Raw genomic sequence first — 22,941 nt, 5'->3', positions numbered from 1 at the left:
ACTGTGTCTTCCTCTACAGAGAGCCCTGAAAGAGCTTCTCCTTCCATTCTTTATAAACTCCATTAAGCATTTGTTCTCACCATTGCACTGTAGCTGTTGTCCTGGCCACCAGACCTCCTCGGAAGCAGTGTTCTGCTCTTAGTTTTCATCTTACCTGTGGCCCACACTGGAATTAGTCGCTCATTGTCTCCTTGAAACAGGGCTCTTGGCCTGCAGGCTGTGCTCTTTTAAACAGCAATGAGACAGTTTCAAATCAAATCGGAAGTACAGTTTCAACAAATAATACACTGCATATATTCTTCTTAGTGGTTAATTGCTGTACAAGATGCGGACTTGTGATCCTATTTACAGACACCATTAGAACAAATCATTCTATTCATTAAGAGAGTGCAACTATATATCTATCCCAACCACTTTGAATACACAGATACAAAATGGACATTCATAGGTATACCTCATTTTTTCTAAGTTCCGTTATTGAATATTATAGGTGTGTAAACTCAGCAAAGTATTCTAAAAGAGTCCAGTAGCCCATAATAGCATTGGGTCTTCTGTTTAACTGGCAATGTCAGAAATTATTGACCTGAGTCCCCCACAGCTCAACTTAACAGCATGGCTTTATTTCCTATATTTTGTCTTCATACTTTTCTACTGGATGGTTAAGACCAAGGTAAAGCAGGACCTGTGTAACAAGAGTTGTAGCTTTTTGGTCTGAGAAGGTCAGTGAAATGCCCTCAGGATTTGTCCTGAGATCCTGTACCTCAGATTGTAGAACCTTTGTCAGTGCAGCCATGTGGATGAGTCACCAGGCTGTGCTCTTGCTCTTCAGAGGCCTCACTGGGCTTTGCCCACCTTCTCAGCAGTGCAGTCCCCGGTACACAGTGCTGTCTCCTATCCTCCTTTTCTACCCGAGGACTGGGACATCACTAGGCTCTAGATCCATAAACTATGCATAGGCTGCTTCAACAAAGCAGTCTGCCTCAGGTTGCTGTGGTTGGATCCCCACAACTCCAGCCAGGCAAACATGCCCTGAAGGCATTCTGAGAAAGCAAAAAAAACCCAAAAAAAACAAAAAAAAACCTTTCTGCCATTTTGGGGCCCGGGAGATGGCTCAATGGAATAATCACTTCCCTGGCAAGCGCAAGGGCCTGAGTTCAATCCCCGGTTCCGCCAAAAAAAAAAAAAAAAAAAAAAAAACCCAAAAACCTATGCATATAAGCCTTCACTTGGCTATCACATTGTATACATTAAACTCCACTGTGGCCAAAGTAAGCTCTTGGTTTCCCACGCAGTGTTCCCACACACAACCAAACCTGCTGCTCCTACAGCCTTAGCATTTAGTGAATGGCATTGTGGCTCTTTAGTGTAGTCGCTCCTAGTGCCTCTCAATCACCGCAGCCCATCCACAGGCAGTGCTTTGGCTTTATTTCCAAAATACGTATCAGAGTTAAACCTCTTCTGGTCAGCTCTTGCAGCCCCGCCACCTCTTGTGTCACCACCATGCCCTTCTGGAGCATAGAACAGGCCTCTCTTGTCCATCTGTCTTGCTTGTCCACCTAGAGTTTTCCATCTTCCTGATAGCATCTGTGGTTCTCTTGGATGCATCACGTCATGTCATTTCTCAGAACCTTCTGGCAGCTCTGTTGTCTCAATAAAGGCCAACAGCCTGTAATGTCTCATGTTAGTAGGTGCCCCTGGTTACCTCTTTGGCCTCATCTTGGCCCTCTTTCTTTGTCTTCCCACCCCTCCCCCAGTCTTACTTTCTTGACCATGTCTAGCATGATGTTAACTCTGAGCTTATAAATTTGCTATGGGAGGACTTCTCTCCTTAGATATTTTAAAACTAAGAAGTGATTTCTTCTTAGTGTGTTTGACCTGCAAGTCTTCTGAGTATCCTATAAAGTGTTTTAGTTTCTCAGTAAGTGGTTTAGTCCCAAAGGAGAGTGGTCACTCTCTCAAGGTGCACTGTCAAGAATTTAACTTGGTGATACATTTAGCAAGTTCTTTGTTTCAGTTTGGAATCATGAGAAATAGAAATTTATAGGTAGGCTCCTGAAATTCAGTAGCTGCGATTCCAGCACAGCTGTAAACGCTGTAACTCCCAACACAACTGTGATTGATAAAACCTTTTTCACATTTTTTATTAGTATATATACAGATTTTATTAGTACATATGCAGATTAATAGGTTTCCTTTTGATGGGTTTATACATGCACAGAACATAATTTCATCATTTTCATCCCTATCAACCCATTTTCCTGCCCTCTTTGGTAGCATCACCTTTTTAGGGGGTGGGAGGATAGTTTAATGTATATTTTCAGATTCATGCCTTTATCCCCAAGCTGTATAGTTTTTCTTTATGTTTTTTGTTTGTTTTTGAGACAGGGTCTCCCAGTGGAACCCAGGCTGGCCTCCAACTCATAACAGTCCCACTTCAGTCTCCCACATGCTGGGAATGCCAGGCAGGTGCCACCATGCCTGATCTACAGTTTGTTAAAGCTGTAGATATATGTGTATCTATACACATCGCTGAATCTAAGTGCAGGATGGGAGTTCTTGGCAGTTGTATGTCCAGAATGTTGCCTGGTGCAAACCAAGTACTCTCTAAATAGTTGAATGAATGAGTGAGATGGATTCATACCATTTTAACTTATAAATGACCTATATAAAGTGGAATTTATTTAATTTTTCGTCACACTTCTTAGGTGATAATAGGCAGAATCATAGGAATTGATCAAAGAGGGGCAGATTTTTGCCCTTACCTCTGTGTTTTTTTACTTCCAGGCCCTAAAGAAGAGGAAGAGAGGTCTTTGGCTGAAGCACCTGAACAGCCACCCGCCCCACAGGAGGTGGTCAGCCAGGACATGCTTCCAGAGCTGCAGATTCCTCCCCCTGCCTGTGAGCCCCAACCAGAGCCAGAAGCAAAACAAGCCACAGACTGCGAGGCGAATGACCTGGAGGAAGAGGAGGAGGAGGAAGAAGAAGAGGAAGAAGAAGATGAACTGGAAGAAGGGGAGGAAGAAGCCGACGTGCCCAGTGAAAGTTCTGTGAAAGAGCCAGAGATACATTGCGATGAGAAGCCAGAGGATTTATTCGAAGAAACAAAAAGTATTTCAAATGAAGCTCCTGAAGACTCTTCCGAAGTGACTCCACTTATCAGAATCCCTGAAGCCAAGGAGGAGGTCAATGGTGATGTATTTGAAACGTTCATGTTTCCATGTCAGCATTGCGAAAGGAAGTTTACCACCAAGCAGGGGCTGGAGCGCCACATGCATATCCACATGTCTACAATCAACCATGCTTTCAAGTGCAAGTACTGTGGGAAGGCGTTCGGCACTCAGATTAACCGGAGACGGCATGAGCGCCGCCACGAAGCAGGTCTAAAGCGAAAAGCCAGTGTAGTGGTGCAGCCATCCGAGGACCTAGCTGACAGCAAGGCTGCTGGAGAAAATGCTGCTGCTCATGATGAGCCGACCCCACCTCCCCATCTTGGACAAGACTGCCTGACCTCACACTCGGAGAAAGTGTCCCAAGAAGTGGCAGCTCCTTCTGTCGTGGAGGAGAACGGGGGAGTGAAGGAATTTCATCCATGCAAATACTGTAAGAAGGTGTTTGGCACTCACACGAACATGAGACGACATCAGCGCAGAGTTCACGAACGCCACCTGATTCCCAAAGGCGTCCGGCGGAAAGGTGGCCTCCTCGATGAGCCACAGCCCCCTGCGGAGCAGGCCCAGCCTGCCCCCAGTGTCTACGTACCAAGCACGGAGCCAGAGGAGGAGGGGGATGCAGATGATGTCTACATCATGGACATTTCTAGCAACATCTCGGAAAACTTAAATTACTACATTGATGGCAAAATTCAGACCAACAACAGCACTAGTAACTGTGATGTGATTGAGATGGAGGCTAATTCTGCAGACTTATACGGCATAAATTGTCTGCTTACTCCGGTCACAGTAGAAATTACTCAGAATGTAAAGACCACACTGGTCCCTGTAACAGATGAGCTTGCTAAAGAGCCTGCAAGCAGCACAAACTGTGAGGCCAAGAAACGGAGAACTGCAAGCCCACCTGTGCTGCCCCAAGTTAAAGCCGAGACAGACTCTGACCCCGCTGCCCCGTCGTGTTCCTTGACCCTGCCTCTCAGCATATCCACAACAGAGGCTGTGTCTTTCCACAGAGAGAAGAGTGTTTATTTGTCCTCAAAGCTCAAACAGCTCCTTCAAACCCAGGATAAGCTGGCTCCTCCTGCAGGGATTTCGGCATCTGAAGTCTCTAAGTTGGGTCCCGTGTGTGTGTCTGCGCCTGCATCCATGTTAGCTGTGACCTCAAGCAGGTTTAAGAGGAGGACCAGCTCCCCGCCCAGCTCTCCGCAGCACAGTCCTGCCCCTCGAGACTTTGGGAAGCCCAGCGATGGAAAAGCTACGTGGTCAGACTCGGGGCTCACTCCCAAGAAACCCAAGTTAGAAAGTCGCAGCGACTCACCTGCCTGGAGTCTGCCTGGGAGAGAGGAGAGAGAAAGTGGGAGCCCTCCTTCCTTCGATGAGTACAAATTATCCAAAGACTGGGTGGCTAGTTCTACCTTTAGCAATGTGTGCAACCAGCAACCCCTGGATTTATCCAGTGGAGTCAAACAGAAGGCTGAGGGGACTGGCAAGACTCCCGTCCAGTGGGAGTCTGTGTTAGACCTCAGCGTGCATAAAAAGCCTTGCAGTGACTCTGAAGGCAAGGAATTCAAGGAAAACCATGCAGCTCAGCCAACCTGTAGTGCTGTAAAGAAAAAGAAACCAACCACCTGCATGCTGCAAAAGGTTCTTCTCAATGAATATAATGGTATAGACTTACCTGTAGAGAGTACTCCTGATGTGAATAGGAGCCCAAGCCCTTGTAAATCCCTAGAAGCCCAGCCAGATCCCAACCTCGGGTCTGACTCTCACCTCTCCACCCCTGCTGCTGAATTGCCCCCTGAAGTGTGCCCCTCATCCCCCACCCTACAGATGCCTTCCCAGCCCTCCAGTCAGCTGCCTCCTCTCCTGATCCCCACCGATCCCCCTTCTCCCCTGGCATGTCCTCCTGTGCTAACGGTTGCTACTCCACCCCCACCCCTCCTTCCAACTGTCCCTCTTCCTGCCCCATCTTCCAGTGCATCTCCTCACCGATGTTCCTCTCCACTCTCCAATGCAACTGCACAGTCTCCACTTCCAATTCTTTCCCCAACAGTGTCACCCTCGCCTTCTCCTGCACCTCCCGGGGAGTCACTCTTGCCAGCTGCTTCACCTGGGCCTCCAACGCTTTCTTCTTCATCTTCCTCATCCTCCTCTTCATTCTCTTCCTCCTCCTCTTCTTCATCCCCATCGCCACCCCCTCTCTCAGCCGTGTCATCTGTGGTGTCCTCCGGCGATAACCTGGAGGCTTCTCTCCCTGCAATGACATTTAAACAAGAGGAAGTAGAGACCGAAAGCCCGAAGCCCAGGGAGGAGCCCCAGTCTGCAGTTGGGCAGGATATTGTTCAGGAAACGTTCAACAAAAACTTCATCTGCAATGTCTGCGAATCCCCTTTCCTTTCCATTAAAGATCTAAGCAAGCATTTGTCTGTCCATGCTGAGGAGTGGCCCTTCAAGTGTGAATTCTGCGTGCAGCTTTTCAGGGATAAGTCAGATTTGTCAGAACATCGACTCTTGCTGCATGGAGTTGGAAATATTTTTGTGTGTTCCGTTTGTAAAAAAGAATTTGCTTTCTTGTGCAATTTGCAGCAGCACCAGCGAGATCTGCACCCTGATGAGGTGTGTACACACCATGAGTTCGAAAGCGGGACCCTGAGGCCCCAGAACTTCACGGACCCCAGCAAGGCCCAGATGGAGCACATGCCGGGCCTGCCAGAAGATCCTTTGGAAACCTCCAAAGAAGAGGAAGACCTGAACGATTCCTCTGAAGAGCTTTATACCACCATAAAGATAATGGCCTCTGGAATAAAGACGAAAGATCCCGATGTCCGATTGGGTCTCAATCAGCATTACCCGAGCTTTAAGCCACCTCCGTTTCAGTACCACCACCGCAACCCCATGGGTATTGGGGTGACGGCCACGAATTTCACTACCCACAATATTCCACAGACTTTCACCACTGCCATTCGCTGCACGAAATGTGGAAAAGGTGTTGACAACATGCCTGAGTTGCACAAACACATCCTGGCGTGTGCTTCTGCGAGTGACAAGAAGAGGTACACCCCTAAGAAAAATCCAGTACCACTGAAGCAAACTGTACAACCCAAAAACGGAGTGGTGGTTTTGGACAGTTCGGGGAAAAATGCCTTCAGGCGAATGGGACAGCCCAAAAGGCTGAACTTTAGTGTTGAGCTCAGCAAAATGTCACCAAATAAGCTCAAGTTGAATGCATTGAAGAAAAAAAATCAGCTTGTACAGAAAGCAATCCTTCAAAAAAACAAATCTGCCAAGCAGAAGGCCGACCTGAAGAACACGTCCGAGGCGTCTTCTCACATCTGCCCGTACTGTAACAGGGAGTTCACTTACATCGGAAGCCTGAACAAGCACGCTGCTTTTAGCTGTCCCAAAAAGCCCCTTTCTCCTTCCAAAAAAAAAGTTTCTCATTCAGCCAAGAAAGGTGGACACCCGTCACCCGCAGGTGGTGACAGGAATAGTAACAACCACCGCAGACGGACAGCGGACGCGGAGATTAAGATGCAGGGCTCGCAGGCGCCTTTGGGTAAGACCAGGGCTCGCAGCTCGGGCCCCGCGCCGGCCCCGCTCCCCACCTCGTCCTTCAGGTCCAAGCAGAACGTCAGATTCGCAGCTTCCGTCAAGTCCAAGAAACCCAGCTCGTCCTCCCTGAGGAACTCCAGCCCCATCCGAGTGGCCAGAGTGGCGCACGTGGAGGGGAAGAAGCCCAAAGCCGTGGCCAAGAGTCATTCTGCTCAGCTCACTGGCAAGCCGTCCCGGAGCCTGCACGTGCGGGTGCAGAAAAGCAAAGCGGTTTTACAAAGCAAGTCTGCTCTGGCGAGCAAGAAAAGAACAGACCGGTTCAGTGTAAAATCTAGAGAACGGAGTGGGGGCCCGGTCACCCGGAGCTTTCAGCTGGCAGCTGCTGCAGACCCAAGTGAAAGCAGGAGAGAGGACAGCAGTGCGAAGCAGGAGCTGAAGGACTTCAGGTAAGCGCAGAGGCTGGGTGGGGCGAGGGCGTGGAGAGGCCTGGAGGCTTGCCAGCAGGTGTTCTTAGTATGTTTTACTGTGTTTTCCTATACAGTTTTGACATTTAAAATAAATAATAACTCGGGTAAGCGGTAGGTATGAAAAAATGACTGGATTCGCAGCCATAGAAACAGGAATAGTTTTCATTTCAGCTTTAGGGCGAACAGGAACCATTTTCTTCACTAGGGCCAGGTATGAATTAAATCTGAACTATGAACAAACCGCAAAGTGCCCAATGTGAAAAGATGAAGTTCTCTCAGAGCTTCCTCATATCTTGGGTAATATCTCAGTGTGTTTGGGGGGCAGTGTTCAAACTCAGGACCTCGTGCTTGCCAGGCAGGCGCTGCGACGCTGAGCTACATCCCCCGCCTCCCTCTGTCTTTTGTATTCTCTCTCCTCATAGGTGACTTCTCAGGTTAAGAAGGATCACGGGTGCATTAGTATACCATCTTGTAGTCTTATTCAGTGTTTTGTGACAACCACAGCTGTTAGTAACGGGCTGCTTTTATTTTGATGCTCTTTCATTGCCAGTGTTTGAATTGTAGATTGGCAATATTGGTCAAAGCAGAATTCCTTATTTCTTAAAACTGCCCTGTGTTACTCACTTCCTCTACTTCTGGCCCTGGAGAGGTCAACAAGCCGGGTTTCAAAGGGGAAGAAGAGCAGGAGACCATGCTCAGAACTGCAGGGAGGCAGGGCCTTGAGGTACTCTCGAGCACGTGTGGTCCCCAGGGCAAGGCAGCCACATTTGCTACCTCTTTCCCTGGTAGTAATGTAGGGTTTGTCTTAGACTGGTGGTGACCGCTCTAAGTCGCTTTGCCTGACTTGTGCATGCTTGCGACTTCTGCCGTTTCCTGTAACACTGGCAGCTCAGTCTATGACAGGCTTCTTCATCAGATGGCGTTTCTGCAAATACTTCAAACTCTTGTCTTTTTAGGGTATGCAGTCTGACCTGGCTCTGGCCTTTCATGGGTCTGATTTTTAGTACCTTAAATTTTTTTTGGTATTTAAGCAACCAGTATTAGGGATAACTGTGGAGCACCCACTATTTAGAGAGCTCATGAGGACACAAATGTGTCATTGTCACTTTATCATTGATAAAGTAATTAAATTATGGATAAAGAACGATGTACAGCCCAGTGTGGTAGTGCATAGTTACAATCCCAGCACTAGGGAGGCTGAGGCAGGAGGATCGCTGAGAGCTCAGGGCTGGCCTGGATGATACGAGACCCTGTCTCCAAAAACAGGGAAGAAAAAAAGATGTAAAGAGTAGTATCGGCCAAGGATGATTGGAGTGGCTTACTGTAGAATTAAAGTGTCATAATTTTTAAAAGCTACTTCTTAAATGTGTTAAAGAGCTCAGTTGCTGTAGATACGATCATGTAGGCCCTGCTGAGAAGCCGGTCTGCCGTGGCTGCCGCCTGCCGTGGCTGCCGCCTGCTGTGGCTGCCGGCCTGGGCCCCTACCTGTTCCCACCTTGTGTCTGCAGGCTGCACGCCAGTACCACCACACGGATCTATGTGCTTTCAGGCTGCCGTGTCTCTACCAGAACATGCCACCTTCTTCACAGATTGTACTAAGTGCATTAGTGTGTCCTGTCTAACGGTTTTTGCTTCTGACATCAAAAAGAATCACTTTTTTTTATACTCAACAGTATTTATACAACTTCAGGATAAACTTCGCATGGAGAAATGTTAGGTACTGTTAAGCAGAGCTGAGTACGCATTTAAGAAATGTATTCACTTTTCCTCTTCCCCAGTGCTTTGAAGAGCCCTCGAGCATAGCGAGTGCTGGAATGCCTAAAGAAGAGTGTCTCTCTTCTTTCCTCCAGTTCATTTTAGCTGTTTTGCTTTGTTTTTACCTAAGAGGGTTACAGTACTGGCGTGAAATTTCTCCTAAGAGGAAGCACAGGAGAATCGAATGTGAAGCGCTGGTGTGGTCTTGCAGGAAGGTGGCGTCAGGCATCCCTGCAGCTCGGCCTACTTCGGTGAGCTGCTGGAAGTGTGCTGTGGACACACTGTAGTGAGCCAGGGTAACGTGTACATGCATCTAGTCCCCATTCCCTCAGGAAGTGCTTTGAGAATTAAGGGGGAAAAAACGCGACAGGACTTGGCATTTTGACACTGGACACAGGAGCGGGCATGTCATCAGCTTGTTTCGGTCTTCTTAGTATAAAGTGGGACTCCTAAGCTCAGACCCCAGGCTTGCCATTCAGACAGTTTGCCTGACACTGTGCCAGGGCTGTTCCAGAGTGAGCCTCATCCTCAGTGTGTGTGTGTGTTGTACTTGGTTGCACTTGGCCTCCATTCAGTGTATTTCCACTTGAGGATTTCTTCAGAGATTATTTCAGTACCCAGGACACCTGTCCTCGCGTTGAGAAATCCTTGCTTTCTCGTTCACTCCGGTGGTGGCGTCTTGCTCTCCTGGTTGTGCACTGAAGGTCTTGTCACAGATGCACAGCACCTCTTTTTCCAGCTTCTTCACAGCCGTGTCCTGAGCGGCCCTGTGAGCTGGTCCTCAGCACTCAAGTTTTTGCGTGTATTTGAAAGCTAGTTCAGGATTTCCAAAGCACTGCCCTGAGACTGTAGTAGGGAGTTACTGTTTAACACTGAGAGCTTAGCAGTTTCATCAGCTATTGTGTCATTCAAGATGTGACAAAGCCATGTGTCCCATGAATTTGCTTCCTGAGGACAGTGCAGTGAAGGAAAGCGGGTGCTCCACTGCGCGTAGCGTCCTTCCACGCCTTGGTGGCTTGGTGCTCCGAGCTGGCGGGCACAGCCTCCCCAAGCTTGCACGCGGGGCTGAACCTAAATTCCTTACCACAGCTCCAGCGATGCCCATCTCATCCTTGTAGGCCCCAGGATCTTCTCACATTCTTAATGCTCTTCGTAGAGCACGGTATTTATTTTTTGATACTGAGTTTCCATTGCGGCCAGTCTAGGAAACTTAACTTACACAGAGAGAAGTGGAGTGAAGTGCCAGGCTGGGCTGTCCCATTTTTCATGAGCTGAAAGCTGCTCTCCCTGGCCTTGACCTTCTCTGCTGCACTGCTTGGAAAGGTCCCTGCTGGCAGTTCTCCCAGAGCCCATGTTTTGGGGACAGGATGCTGAGTTCTTACCTAGCTTCAGCGTCATCTGTATGTTACTGTCTCTTTAACATTTGTCTTACGGTCTCGTCACCTTTTTCTTTAACATGGTCAATTCATGTAAGGTTATGTTATGTTGTCATTTATCTTCAGTTTTCTTATTTTCTAGGAACTTCCTGTAGAAAAGTCCCCCAAACAAAACAAACCTTAATTGACTAAAAGATATTGCATGCTCAACTTAGAATAAGCACTACGGCAAAGGATACGAAATCTACCAAGCTTGCAAGACCAGTTGAAGCTGACTCAAAAGTCGTAACATACAGCTGATTGCCTCCAGGCTTCTTGCTGCCCTGGTTAGAGTCAGGCACCCGCTCCTGCGCCGGGGCCCATCCGCGCGCTGGGCTCCAGGGTGATTGACATCCAGAGGAAAGGGCGCTGTCAGTCTGCCTAGATGAACTGGCTGCTCGTCACGGGACTGGAACTCAGATCTGAGTGTGGCCCTTGTCTTTGGCACATAGCAGAGAAGGGAATGATTTGATCTTCACCTTGCAAAGCAAGTTCTCTGTTTGATCCGTTTATTGTAGATTTCAGGGAGACAGATTCAGATGCACTCATTTAAAACATTTGATCGCCACCAGCTCTTGATGCCTTTCTTTTAAATAAACAATAAACAGAGAGAGGCATTTGGCTGATCTCTGACCCACCCGCACCCCACCCCCTCCTTTTTTCTTTTAAATCACAAGCAGATTGCCAGCATAATGGAGAGGAAACCAGGCTGGATGTGGACTTTCTGTGCCTCTTCTAATGTCGTGTTTATATGTCCAAGTGGGTACTATCCTCTCAGTATTATCTGGCACTAATTTATAGCTAATATATTATGAGACTGTGTAGCAGTGTGTCAGCACACAGGACGTGTCCCAGGCCCGTGCAGATGCACTGCGTGCTCCACGGAGGTGGAAGTGCATTCACTTGCGAGGTTTCACACTCCAGTCCCGCGGAGGTGGAGGCAGATCGGCCTCTTCCCGTGCCTGTGAGAATCACTTCTCCACCCGTTTTGTGCCTCCCTCCAAATTAATGACTGAGTTGGTGAAAAATGGCTAGGTTTTTTTCCTACGGTTTTTTGTTCTCAACTTTAAAAGTAATCTACCTCTTAAAATCTGTAGCTTAATACTTGGTTGGTGAATTTGTGCCAGTTTAACCCTTTCACTATCATTCCCATTTTGTTACATTTCTGTTATGGGGACTTTATGTTGAAATACTGTATAAAGCATTTGTAGCAGTTTTAAAAATAAAATATTTAAAATTATTTAAATTGTTCTGGACACTTCAATTGTATTATATGTGATTTACATTTTATTTTTGTTTGCATTGTTAATCTGGAGAGTGTTCCTGTATTGAAGTTTGCTGTTAGTTATTTTATTCCTTCTTGTTGGAGACTGCTATAAAAGACTATTCTAATGGAAACATTAAACTTTACAATTTGACATACAAAAGGGATTGTTTGTTAATTCTGACCAATGTAGCCTTGAGAAAGAGGAGTTACTGACAGACAAGCTGGGGCTTACTGCCGCTCCCCTTCTAGCACCAGGTCCATCCCTGGCGTGTCCGATGCGCAAGACTTACTGCTGTGACTGCAAACACAGTAACTAGGGGGGAATTTGAGTGATGCATTTTACTTACTTGTAACCAATAAAAACTTTCTGAACACTCATGGAAGGACTGCCTTTTGTATATGCTTGGGCACAGGAGTGGGAAGGAGAGTGGCGGAGGGCAGGTGTTGGTGAAGCAGTGTTGGTGAAGCACCCAGGCCCCACCTCCCTCTGCTGGATGCTGCCTGCGCATCTGCTAATGGGAGTCGCTGCACTGTGGCGCGGTGCATCATTGCACAGGGGTGCCAAGAACACCTTGTGAACTTAACTTTGCTAAGAGGGAAATAAAGGATTTCATCACTGGGGTCTCCGCTTCCTCTGTGCTTGTTCACAGTTTTAATTTGTGGGTTGACTTTCATTTTTATGGATCTAAGCACAAATCAAAGAAGTTGTACTATTTGTGTTGAAGATTCTTCAAAGTGCTAAGTTTTGTAAAGGTGAAAAGTGGTTGAATGTCAGCAGTTCCCATAGCCCAGTACCTTGCGTCGACTGTTCTTCCCTGGCTGACGTGAGCCACGTGCTCACCTTTCTGGCCTGTCAGGATCCTGTGTCAAGGAAGCCCGAGGAGGAGGAGAAGGGTTGATGGTCACAGCGGTGCCCCGTGACAGAGGCAGATGCTATGTGGTACGAAGCGCTTGTCTTGAAGCAAACCTGTGCTGCCACCCAGCCCATCTGCTTGCCATTCAGCTATTCCGTGGGCCTTCAGTACACGGCATGTCACAAGCACCCTCAGTGTCCCTCTGTAGAGTTAGTGAGAAAGCCAACATCAGTGTGGAGCATGGCTGCATCTCCTGCTCTTTGCTCAGGAGCCGTGAAACAACTGTTTACCAAATGGAGGTGTCATCAAGAAGTCGCTTCATACCTGTCATCAGGAAGAAGTGACTCCACTTTGGCTGCTTCTGCTTCCAAAAGGTTTACGCATTTTAGAAGTAAAATAGTCTCTTCTCTGTCTCCTATTTCTGTGATTTCAAAGCATCTCGCTATTTCCCATCATAAATCCCTGTCAAGGCTGCTCTTCAGCTGGTTGCTCCAAATACTTTCTGGCAAAATAATTGAGAGTCAACTTAGTTTCTTGATTATTTCATGTATACCAGATTGTGTTCTGGATGCCGAGGGTGCATCAGCAGACTTAGCCCCCAATCCCTGGGAGCTTATGTTTTTCTAGTAGCACTTTCCTCTGCAGTTTACATCCTGTTGAAGCCGCCCCACTTGTCACAGTTGCCCAAAGCTAGATGGAGGTACTTCTAGCTCCATGTTTGAAGAGCTGATATCTAGATAGCTACAGGCTTTCCGATATCCTTATGTTAGATTAGTGAAATTATAATTTACTACATTTGAGGCTTACATGGAGTTTTGATACCAAAGTATTCTTTGAATCAGCTGAGTTTTGTCCACAAAAAAATTGATAATTTTTATTAGTTGATAAAAAAAAAATTGAGTTATTGCACAACTGTGAGTAGTGCCGCAAGGGCAAGGCTCTTAGGACAGGGGCCTGAGAAGAACGGGCTGGGCGTGTTCATCCAGGGCCCAGCAGCGCATGGCTTGCCTGTTAGCACCGACCTTATGGGTGCCACTTTGGGCTCTGGCCTCTCAGGGAGTGTTCTACTCAAGTGCTCTGGGGAGTGGCTTTGAAAGACTTGGAAACCTGGTAGCCACAAGCCCAGACTTGCAGCCCTTCGCTTCATGTCCACCTGGAGAGCTTGTCCATGAGCCTGGTGGAGCCTGCAGCTGTTCCCAGGAGACTGTTGAGGGTGGGCGGCAGGCACCTCTGGGTAGTCTGCGCTTTAAAGGCTGCGTAATTTCAGCACACACTTAGGAAGTCAGTTTATATTTGAAAAAACAGGGTAGCTCTTCATTGTGGGAGCGTGTGCACATTCTCCTTTGAGCCTGAAAGTGCCACTCGTGATCCCTATAATTGCCCTGCAAAGGAGGCCCAGTTCTTCCTCCCATTGGCCAAAGGCTGTGGGTTGATGTGGGCGTGAGGAGCACAGGCTGTTCCAAAGCCGCTCCCAAGTTCTGGGCTCAGAACTGCGTGCACCAGTGGCATGGGGAGCAGAGGGTGGGCCGGAGGATGCGAGGCAGTGCTGGGGCTGCCTGTCTTGTGTTCATTCCAGGCTGGGCTGTACTGAGAGCTCCTCCTCTCCAGTGCCTTGACTTCGCTTCCACAGGACTTGCCTTGTAAGCAGGGCCACAAATGTATGGTGTGGGATAAAAGTAATAGACCTAGATTGGAGAGGAGGATGACATCCATGTTACTATTAAATTTAAAACATCAAGTGTAAAGAAAAAAAATTGAATGGAGCAAAATTGGAGACCTGTGAGTGAAAGAAATGGAGAATGCTCTGGATCTGAGGCAGTGCCACAGGCCCACTGCTCGCTGCTTGCCACCGCCCACCCTGGTTCTCACCTGCTGCCCGTGCTTGTGCCATTTCTTCTGCCTAGAGCGCTGGAAAGGATCTGATGAGCTCTTGGGTAAACAGCATGGCTTTGAGTGCTTGCTCTGTGCTAAGTAAGCACTTTAGAACTGTCACTATGTGGCCGGTGGCTTTTGTAGGCAGGGAACGGACAGGATAAAAGCATTGTCCAGAAGCTACAAGACTCGAGCACAGTTGGGATTTGAGCAGGACCTGTGGCTAGGCCGGGTCCAGTCTCATTCCTTGAGGTAGGGCATGCCTCTGCCCCTCACAGACCAAGCGTCTGGATGCCTCTCGCTAGCTTGTGAGAGCCACGCACTTCATCCTCACTGCCCCTCAGTGGTCACTCTTGTCAGGGTCTTTAGTTTTGAAAATGATTCTGAAGAGGGCTGTATCCAAATTTCCTCAGATAGTGCCGCAGAACCTTCACCTGGTATTAATCCAAAAAAACAGTTGGTCTCGGCTTATCACCCCGCCTCATCAAGTACTGTGCTGGATACTGGCGGTAAATTGTTTTCAAGTACAGGATTAGGGCCTGGAGGGTGCATATACGACTTCATTTACTGGATTAAGAACAAGGATTGGCAAAACTTCTCAGGACTTCGCATTAAATTACTTGCTGCGGTTGCAGAAGTTACATTCAATCATGAGCCACTAAACGGGGCTCGGAAATACTTTTACTGGAATAAATTTGCTGATGTGTTGCAGTACTAGGATTCACACATGCCTGCGTTTTCTGCCTCACTGACGCCAGCTGGATTTCTTTTCAGCTCTTTCTGATAGTAATATAGAAAGCAGGCGGATGCTGCAGACGACATAAACCTTTTATGGAAGACGTTAGCACCTGCATGTGTCTTCCCATGTCTAGCCAGCAATCCGTGGCAGGAAGCCACGTTCCTAAGTGCCCCTTGATGGCTGCTGCCCGAGTTCCTTAGCGGAATGAATCCTGGAATGTTGTTTTGGTAACGACCAAATCTCGGGGGCTGTAAAGGATGGGTTTACCTTCAGGCCAGGGATATCTTTTAAGAAATTTCCATATCTTTAGACAGGAAACTGCTGTGTAGTCTATAGTTCTACTTAGTTGCTTAATTTTAGCATTAATTCTGCATGTAAATTTTCAATAAGATTCATTTGAAATGGACCTAAAATTTGCTGTACAGGTAAATGAATAGTATATTTAAGATTTATAATACAATTTTGACAATTGTAGTTTTTAACTTAAAAAACAGTTGCGACTCAAAGCAATTGGATTTGTTAATATTCAGTTTTGCCAAAATGCATTTTAATATTGTGTACTGGAATGAAGTTATTTAAAACTCACATGGAGTCAATTTGCCTCGCAGTAACATTCCCGTCTCACTTTATTTTTATAATCACGACCAAGCCTTGCCAGCCCAGCTAGAGGGTAGAAACATTTTCAGATGGCTTCTATTTCCAAGCTATTATTGGACTTGTGAATGTAGGCACATTTTCCTCTAGTGATTCAGTGGGTCCACCATTCAGAAAACATCTTCAGATGGTCAGTGAGGATCAGCAGTGGCAGCCTGAATGTCTCATGGCATTCCCTTGTGTCCCGGGACGCTGAGAGGACCCTTTTGACACTGCAGAACCTGTGGAGGGAGTTGATGAAGTTCTTACCCAAGAGGCTTTGCTGAGTGCATCACGTGACTTAGCTCATTTTGCTATCTTCCCAGCCCGGGGCAGAGTAATGTTCTCATTTGTGGATCACCCCATTAAGTCAGAGAGGAGTGACATCACTTGAAATCTGTCCCACCGCTATCAGGGGCGATCCCTGAACCCAGAAGCCAGTCCCAGGGTCGCTGTGCTCCACTGTGATCTGGAAACAGCTACTTCACTTGGTTGTAGAGCGCCTCAAATGCAGGGCATGCTGATGTCATCACCTACGTGGTAGTTTTATGGCAGAGAGGTTGCATAGTGCGGTGGGAATAAGCGTCGGCTTTGAGCTCCCCAGATCTGAGGTTTCATTCCCTGGGCTCCCTTTGTAACAGGCCAAGCCTGATCCTCCTGTGTAAGTGGAGTTACGATTTGCCCACCCCTTCCCACTGTGGGGGTGTTGAATGATGTGGCATGTGTTCTAGGTGATGTGGCCTTAGTGACTCTGGCAGTGACTGTGGTAACAGCAGACCTCAGGGTGCCACTAAATTACTGGCCAGGGCTTAGTGACCTAGTAGTACAGGTGAGAAGGGGGTGACTGAACTTGGAGGTTGAAGGTCACTGAGAATCTTTTAGGGGAGGCTGCTGGAAAAACTTAACACTTTTCAACAATCTTAAAAGGAAAATGGTTCTCGGGACCAAAGAGACATCTTATAGAATGGGCACTTACAGCCTGGTCCCTGGTCCCTTGTTCCTCTCGCTTTTCTTTCCCTTTTTTTTTTTTTTTTTTTTTTCGGAACGGAGAATTGAACTCAGACCAGGAATTGTGCTTGACAGGGAAGCACTTACTCTACTGAGCCGTCTCCCGGGCCCCTCTCCTCTCTTTTCTTTTTTTTTTTTTTTTTTTTTTTTTTTTTTTTTTTTTTGCGGAACCGGGGATTGAACTCAGGCCCTTGCGCTTGCCAGGGAAGTGCATATTCCACTGAGCCACCTCCCCGGCCCCCTCTCTTTTCTTTGAACCATGTTAAGCTTTCCAGGCTGGTACTGGCATGAGTTGCTTACTGTACCTCTCTTTCCTCTTTGAGCCAGAATTCTGCACACATTAGAACTTTTGTGTTCCCAGCCATGTTTGTGGCATGTAGAATGTACTTGCAGGTCGTAGTAGCTCTATAGTTAACCATAGCGTCATCCCAGACACATTCTGGCCCTTTTTATCTTTTGAAGTTAAGTTAATCCTAATCTTTTGAAGTTAAGTTAATCCTAATCTCTTTGAGCACTGTTTGTTTTCCTGTGAAGTGGGATGATCAGTCTGACCACAAAAGATGGTGTGAAGACAACAGACAGCATCCGGAGGGCCACAGGTGTTTCCCTTCATAGCAAGCACCCATAACATTAGCTGTTGTCCTCATTGGTAGTGAGATGGGTAGTGAGAGATACATTCTTAAGTCTTGGTTGGAATCTGATGCAGACTAGTGACTGGCTCCCGAAGTGGCTTGTAAAGAACTCCATGACAGCACTGGTTGGAGTAGCCAGAACTTTCCCAGCCATTTTTTGCCTCTGCCCAAGGACCTGTAACTCTGCTGGTTCTATCACCAGTGATATCTGGGACGCTGCTGTCTTTTTTTTTTTTTTTTCTTTTAGGAACTGGGAATTGAACTCAGGCCCTTGCACTTGCCAGGCAAGCACTTATTCTACTGAGCCATCTCTGGGTCAGAGTTCCCTATTTATAGATGCCAGGGTTCCCTATGGCAGGTGCGTGCCTCCCCCCCAATAGGTTAGAACTAAAGAGAAGCCAGCTGTGCTGACTGGAACTCATTTTCCAAGTCAAAGTGGCAGAAGAAGGTGATTTTCATGTTCGGTCATACTGTGTAACTTTCTTCTCGTGGTTTTGAGCTTCAGTACTGAACAAAAATGTGCAAGGCCTAGGTTCAGACAAAGCTTTTCATTAGCTCTATAAAGCTGAAAATTTAGCTGAAGAACCCCATTTGCTGGAATAATGTAAGAATGATTGCTGAATGTTTCTCATCAGCCGCTTTGAGGGGTTCCATGTATCATCCTAGATCTTTTTAACAAGCTTGTGAGCTGATTATTCTTGCCCTCCTGTTTTATAGTAAGCAGGGAACCAGGACTCCAGGCAGTCCTTGGCCTCCTGCCTCTGGCTGGCAGCCCTTGGTTATGCCACTGCCACAGCTTCTAGGGATCTCCTAAGGAGTTAGGAAGCAGGGAGACCCCAGGTGTTAGGAAGCAGCTACCCGGATGCATGCTCCAAATCACTGGAAGGAACTCAGCGATGGTAAGAGGGGAACAGCTCATGGCCTTGAAGTACCCCATTTTGTGTGCTCGTGGGTGTGTCGGTATGCCCCTCCAGGAGGGGTCCAGGCGCCGCCTCAACCCGCGCATCCAGCCCTGTGCCTCCAGCCACATCGGGGAGTAGGTTTCTGACTATGTGGGCACAGCTGCCTGGGGTATAGCATAAAACTGGGTTCTAGGGCTAGGTTCATGCCTAGAGAAGAGCCCTCCCAAGGGCGCGCGGCAGCTTCAGGTGCCAAAAGGCAGATGGTTCGCAGTGCCCGGCGCTGCCATTGTGATCTCTTACCTTCCCTGCTTTTGAAAACTGCACTGGTCATTGCCTCATGTTGGCTTGCAGGCTCATGCATTAGCCTGAGTGCTCCCTCTTGGAAAGTGATTCAGGCCTCCAGGACATCCTGTCCCCACCACAGGCTCCAGCAGCTGGTGCCAAGAACGAAGCTTTCGGACCTGCTTCCTTCATGCTCTGCCATAGCTCTTGGTTCTTTACTGGACAGGTGCTCTCTGGACAGGAAATGTTTGTTGTGATCACGTTTCCTTTTTCTATTACAATCTCCTAACATGCGTACCTTCAGTGGTGCGTCGTCGGAGACAGTTTGCTGAAAGTGTAGCTAATCTCTTCCCAGGAGTAAGTTTTCTGGTTGGTAGCCTGAGCTGAGAAGTGCTGACTCCAGAGAGCTTTAGGCAGTTGGTCCCTGCGGAGCCCTGGAAGCACGTGTAGTTCATGATCTGGTTCGGAGGCAGTGGCTAGTGGGCCTGCGTGGTGGTGGTCTCTTCCTGATTTGGGGTATTGCTTTCTGAATTGCTGTAATAGAGTATAATAGACTTGCAGCTGTGAGTTTTTTACTCCTCTCCCTTATTTTAGATTCCTTCGAACTTTGCAATTGTTTGGTGAAATCAAATCTGTGGTAACTTTGCTTTGGTACTAAAGCCAACGGCTTTGATCTATCTCAGCTTGTGTCACATATCATAGTTGAAATGTGCAATGCTAAATTAATTCATCATCACTGGTGATGTTTCTAGGTTGTAACAAATAATTTGTAAAAGTTACTGATGGGACCCTTTCGTGGCAGCTGAGAGTAAGAGTTCATTAAGTTTATTCTGAACTATGCTTAGCACAGGAGTAGGTAAGAGTACGCTTTCAGTATGAATGGTCTTGCTGGTCTCAGCTGGAGAGAGCGCCGTTTCCCAGCTGTGCTCCACATGTGTGCTGGCCCTGCGTCCTGTTCTCTCTCCCCTGTTTGCTCAGTGAACCACCTGCATCAGAATCACCTGCGCAGTTTATTAAACATTTCAGACCTACCAAACCATGATCTCTGGGACAAAACTTAAAATCTTCATTACGTCCGATTCTTACGTGAGCCTTAGCCAGCCCTCAGTGTTCTCTCCCTCGTGAGGAAAGCAAGCAAGATGGCATGGATTACCCGTCTCATTCATTTGCTTTCAGCTTTAAATTGTTTCCTTTGTGTGTTTGCAATGTCTTCGATGTATTTACAGCACTTTCAGTTCTCAGAGCACCTTCACCTTTACCTTTTTCTTCCTTACTCCATGCAACTGGCCAGTGACAAAGACTAGGGCAGCGATCAGTGTCAGAGCTGAGATGGAGTTGAGGGTTCACCAGTGTCTGGTTGCTCAGTGTGTCTTTCCGAGGAGGAAGTCTGAGTCTGGCCCTTTCCTAGGATGAGGCTGATGTGACACAGTGCCTGCTGGGAGGCCCATCGTGTGCTCCCCCAGCCCTGGCTGGTACACCAGTCCCCTAGCTCTTAGGAACAACAGGAAGCAATCTTGAGGGACAGTAGAGTCAAACAAATTCCAGTCCACTTCAGAGACTTCCCTACATGACACTAGCTCACGACTTCGTGGGTGAAGTGAAATCTTGGGGCAGCTGATTACTGACCACTGATCACAGACAATTGCTTCAGTAAATAAAAAATTGAAAGAAAAGGATCATTTATGTGATGATAGCTAATTATAATCAATATCAAATAGTTACTATTTTAGGGCATAGTCCTTCAGATAAAGAAAGCATAGTAACAGCCAGTCAGCCACAGAGACCGGAACAAAACTGGTTCAGCCAAAGGTGGTAGTAAAATTCTCCCCTTGCCAGTCTACGCTGGACCACATGGCAGAGCTCTGAGTCCTCCTGGTCTCTGACTGTAACTGAACACTGTGAACTTCACAAAGTACAACTACTCAAGTACTTCTGATTTGGGGGTTTTGTTTTCCCAGTTTCTGGACCTGTAAACAGAGCCGCCTTCCCTTTGGCACCTGCCTTAATTCTATATCCCAGCACCTAACATGTCCTAAGGACCCCTCTGGTAAAGCCCTCCAGAGCCATCCCTGTTAAAGGGTAACAGGTGATTTCTTCTCATAGTTCTTAGGCTCAACATACTGAAGCCGGTGTTGTTAGATCTTCCGCATCAGTGGGTTTTCTGGTGCCATCTGCACTTGATTGGGTTACGTTGAATATAGCTGTTCCCTAAGCTGGATGGGCCCCCCACTGTCACTGATTTCTCCACAGTCCCCGTGAGCCCCACGAATCAGACCTACTTAGGAGGGTGATTCAGCTCATGAATCCTGAGGGTAATGGAAATGGCCACTCAGATGAAAGGAGTACAGTCATGTGTCCAGGGCGTGGGCTGTGGCTAAGAAAGAATCAACAGGTGAACATTTTGCAGAGCACAAGGCCCAGGAGGGTGAGGTGGTAGCAGAAACCCTTCTGGACAGGGTTATGGTGCCCAGTGTGGATGATGTGACCCAGTTGAAACTCAGCCCGTGTAATCATGGGGGACCTTAGGTACCCCTGCAGTCCTGACCACCGCTCCCGGGGAGAGCCCAACCTGACATTCCTAGCAGCCTAGTTACTGCGTGCCAGAGGTTCAAGGTCAGCTGAGACCCTGTCTGAAAAAGAGATAGGGGTGGGGATGTAGCCAAGTGATAGAGCACTTCTGGGTTCAGTCTCCCATATCTGGGGAGGTGGGGGAGAAGGGAAAATAAAAAAGAAAATGCCCCAAGAAGAGACTTAAGTCCCTAAGCCTGGTCTTGTTCCCACTTGCCAACTCCTTGGAGCTCCTTGTATGAAACTTACTTTGCACCAGAGGCACAAGAAGAAGGTGGGAAAGGGTTGGAGAGAGATAGGTTTTCTCCCTGCCTCAGCAGTGGGCCTCTCAAGTAGAAGTGGCCTCTTCTAGAGTCCCTTTTTAGCCTTTGGAGTGAAGTTCTGACGTCCCTCTCCCTCCTGTACAGGAGAGCAAACCCCATGTGGTAAAGCGAGGCGCCTCACAGAATGTGTTCCTTATGTGCCATGGAGCCTAGGTGTGAGGCTCTACACAGGAACCGTGCAGGCCTGTGCGTATGTGCGTGCTTGGGTGCATGTCATCTTGCCACGCCCACGCAGCACTGGGTCAGGCCCCTGTGCTGAGCCCCAGGAGCTCGTTTTCCCTCCTCAGTGTTACTTGCAGTCTGCGATGCTGTATCGTTCAAGTAAAGACCGTCCCTTCCCACAGCACAGGCTCCCCCAGGGCAGGGACCTGCTTTGTGTGATTCCTTGCTGTGTACCCAGAGCCACGCATGCAGTAGGTTACAGTCGGCTCCGTGGGTGCAGGCTCCAGCCACAAATGGCAAACACTGGCAAGCCGGTTGCATCCATACTGAGCCTGCACAGGCTTTTTGCCTTGTCTTTGTTGTCTAAACAATACACTGTGCAATCCTGCTGCATCCACAGGTTTTGGTGTTGGTGGGGGATTCCTGTACTAGATGCCTGGTTGGCCCGAGTTGATAAGGGACAGTTTGAACACCTGGGTGTGTTTCAGGTGTGGACGAGAAAGCCTCCCAAAGATGGGCTCTCTAGCAGCACAGCACATGTGCAGAACTGGCAACCTAAGTTGCAAAGACAGAACTAAGCAGACTTCAGGAGACATTAAGCTCTGTGCCTGATTTTAGAGAACTTCTACTCTGAAAAGTTAAATTCAAAAGGTTTTTGATGCTTGGCTCCTGCTGGGGCTCAGCATAGGTCTGAGTAAAGCAGTCTCCATAGAGAGCTCCGTGTCTGTGTGGCTTCCACCTTATCCCTCTGTACTGGCACACAGGAGGTGGCTAGGACGCACCCAATCAGTGGCAGAAGGTGTCCCGGGGCATGGCAAGCTGCATCCTTCTCTGGGGAATCTGCTACCTGCGCTGAAAGCCCAGGAACCCATGTGTTTGGCTTCACGAGCGGGTGCCCTGCAGGTAAAAGGCATCAGCTTTGGTCCTGGCGCTTGGACAAACTGCTTTACCTGCCTCTGTCTCAATTCCTGATCCGATCTGCAGAACTCAGTTCATAGAGTTCTTTTTCTTTTCTTTCTTTCTTTCTTTTTTTTTTTTAACCTTTTGTAAAGACATTTAAATAAAATCATGCCAAGATACACAAAAATGAAATTGTCCAAAACTTCTTGTAAAGAAAAAAATCATTAAAGCATATACATAAAAGTATTAGCTAAGGAAGAACAAAGTTAAATAGCATCTTATTCCACATTAGAAAGAAAAAAAAAGGACCAAGTGTGTAAGAAGCTAGATTAAAGGACTGAAAGAAAAGATCTGTCCTCTTTGAATTTTATACTTAGGAAACATACCTTTGAAAACTAAAAGTAAGATTTTCTAGTTATACAAACTTGAAATATTTTAAT

The 22,941-nt window shown here is 47.5% G+C and overlaps 1 protein-coding gene across 4 annotated transcripts in view; it reads left to right on the top strand.

Moving 5' to 3' along the window:
• The window catches only part of Prdm2 (PR/SET domain 2), a 101,876-nt gene that overhangs the window by 60,160 nt on the left and 18,775 nt on the right, over positions 1-22,941 (top strand). For 3 of the 4 annotated variants that reach the window (XM_023722432.1, XM_023722434.1, XM_023722435.1), the window contains one exon: positions 2,785-7,168. In XM_023722432.1, coding sequence (XP_023578200.1) covers positions 2,785-7,168 — 4,384 coding nt within the window. Of the gene's footprint in view, positions 1-2,784; positions 7,169-10,462; positions 12,014-22,941 lie in introns of those variants that run through there. The other variant, XM_023722433.1, reaches the window with a different exon arrangement.

The sequence above is a fragment of the Octodon degus genome, unplaced genomic scaffold (genome assembly GCF_000260255.1).
Source record: "Octodon degus isolate 3935 unplaced genomic scaffold, OctDeg1.0 scaffold00092, whole genome shotgun sequence".
NCBI classification, from domain to species: Eukaryota; Metazoa; Chordata; class Mammalia; order Rodentia; family Octodontidae; genus Octodon; species Octodon degus.
This window is presented reverse-complemented; position numbering and strand designations above follow the sequence as displayed.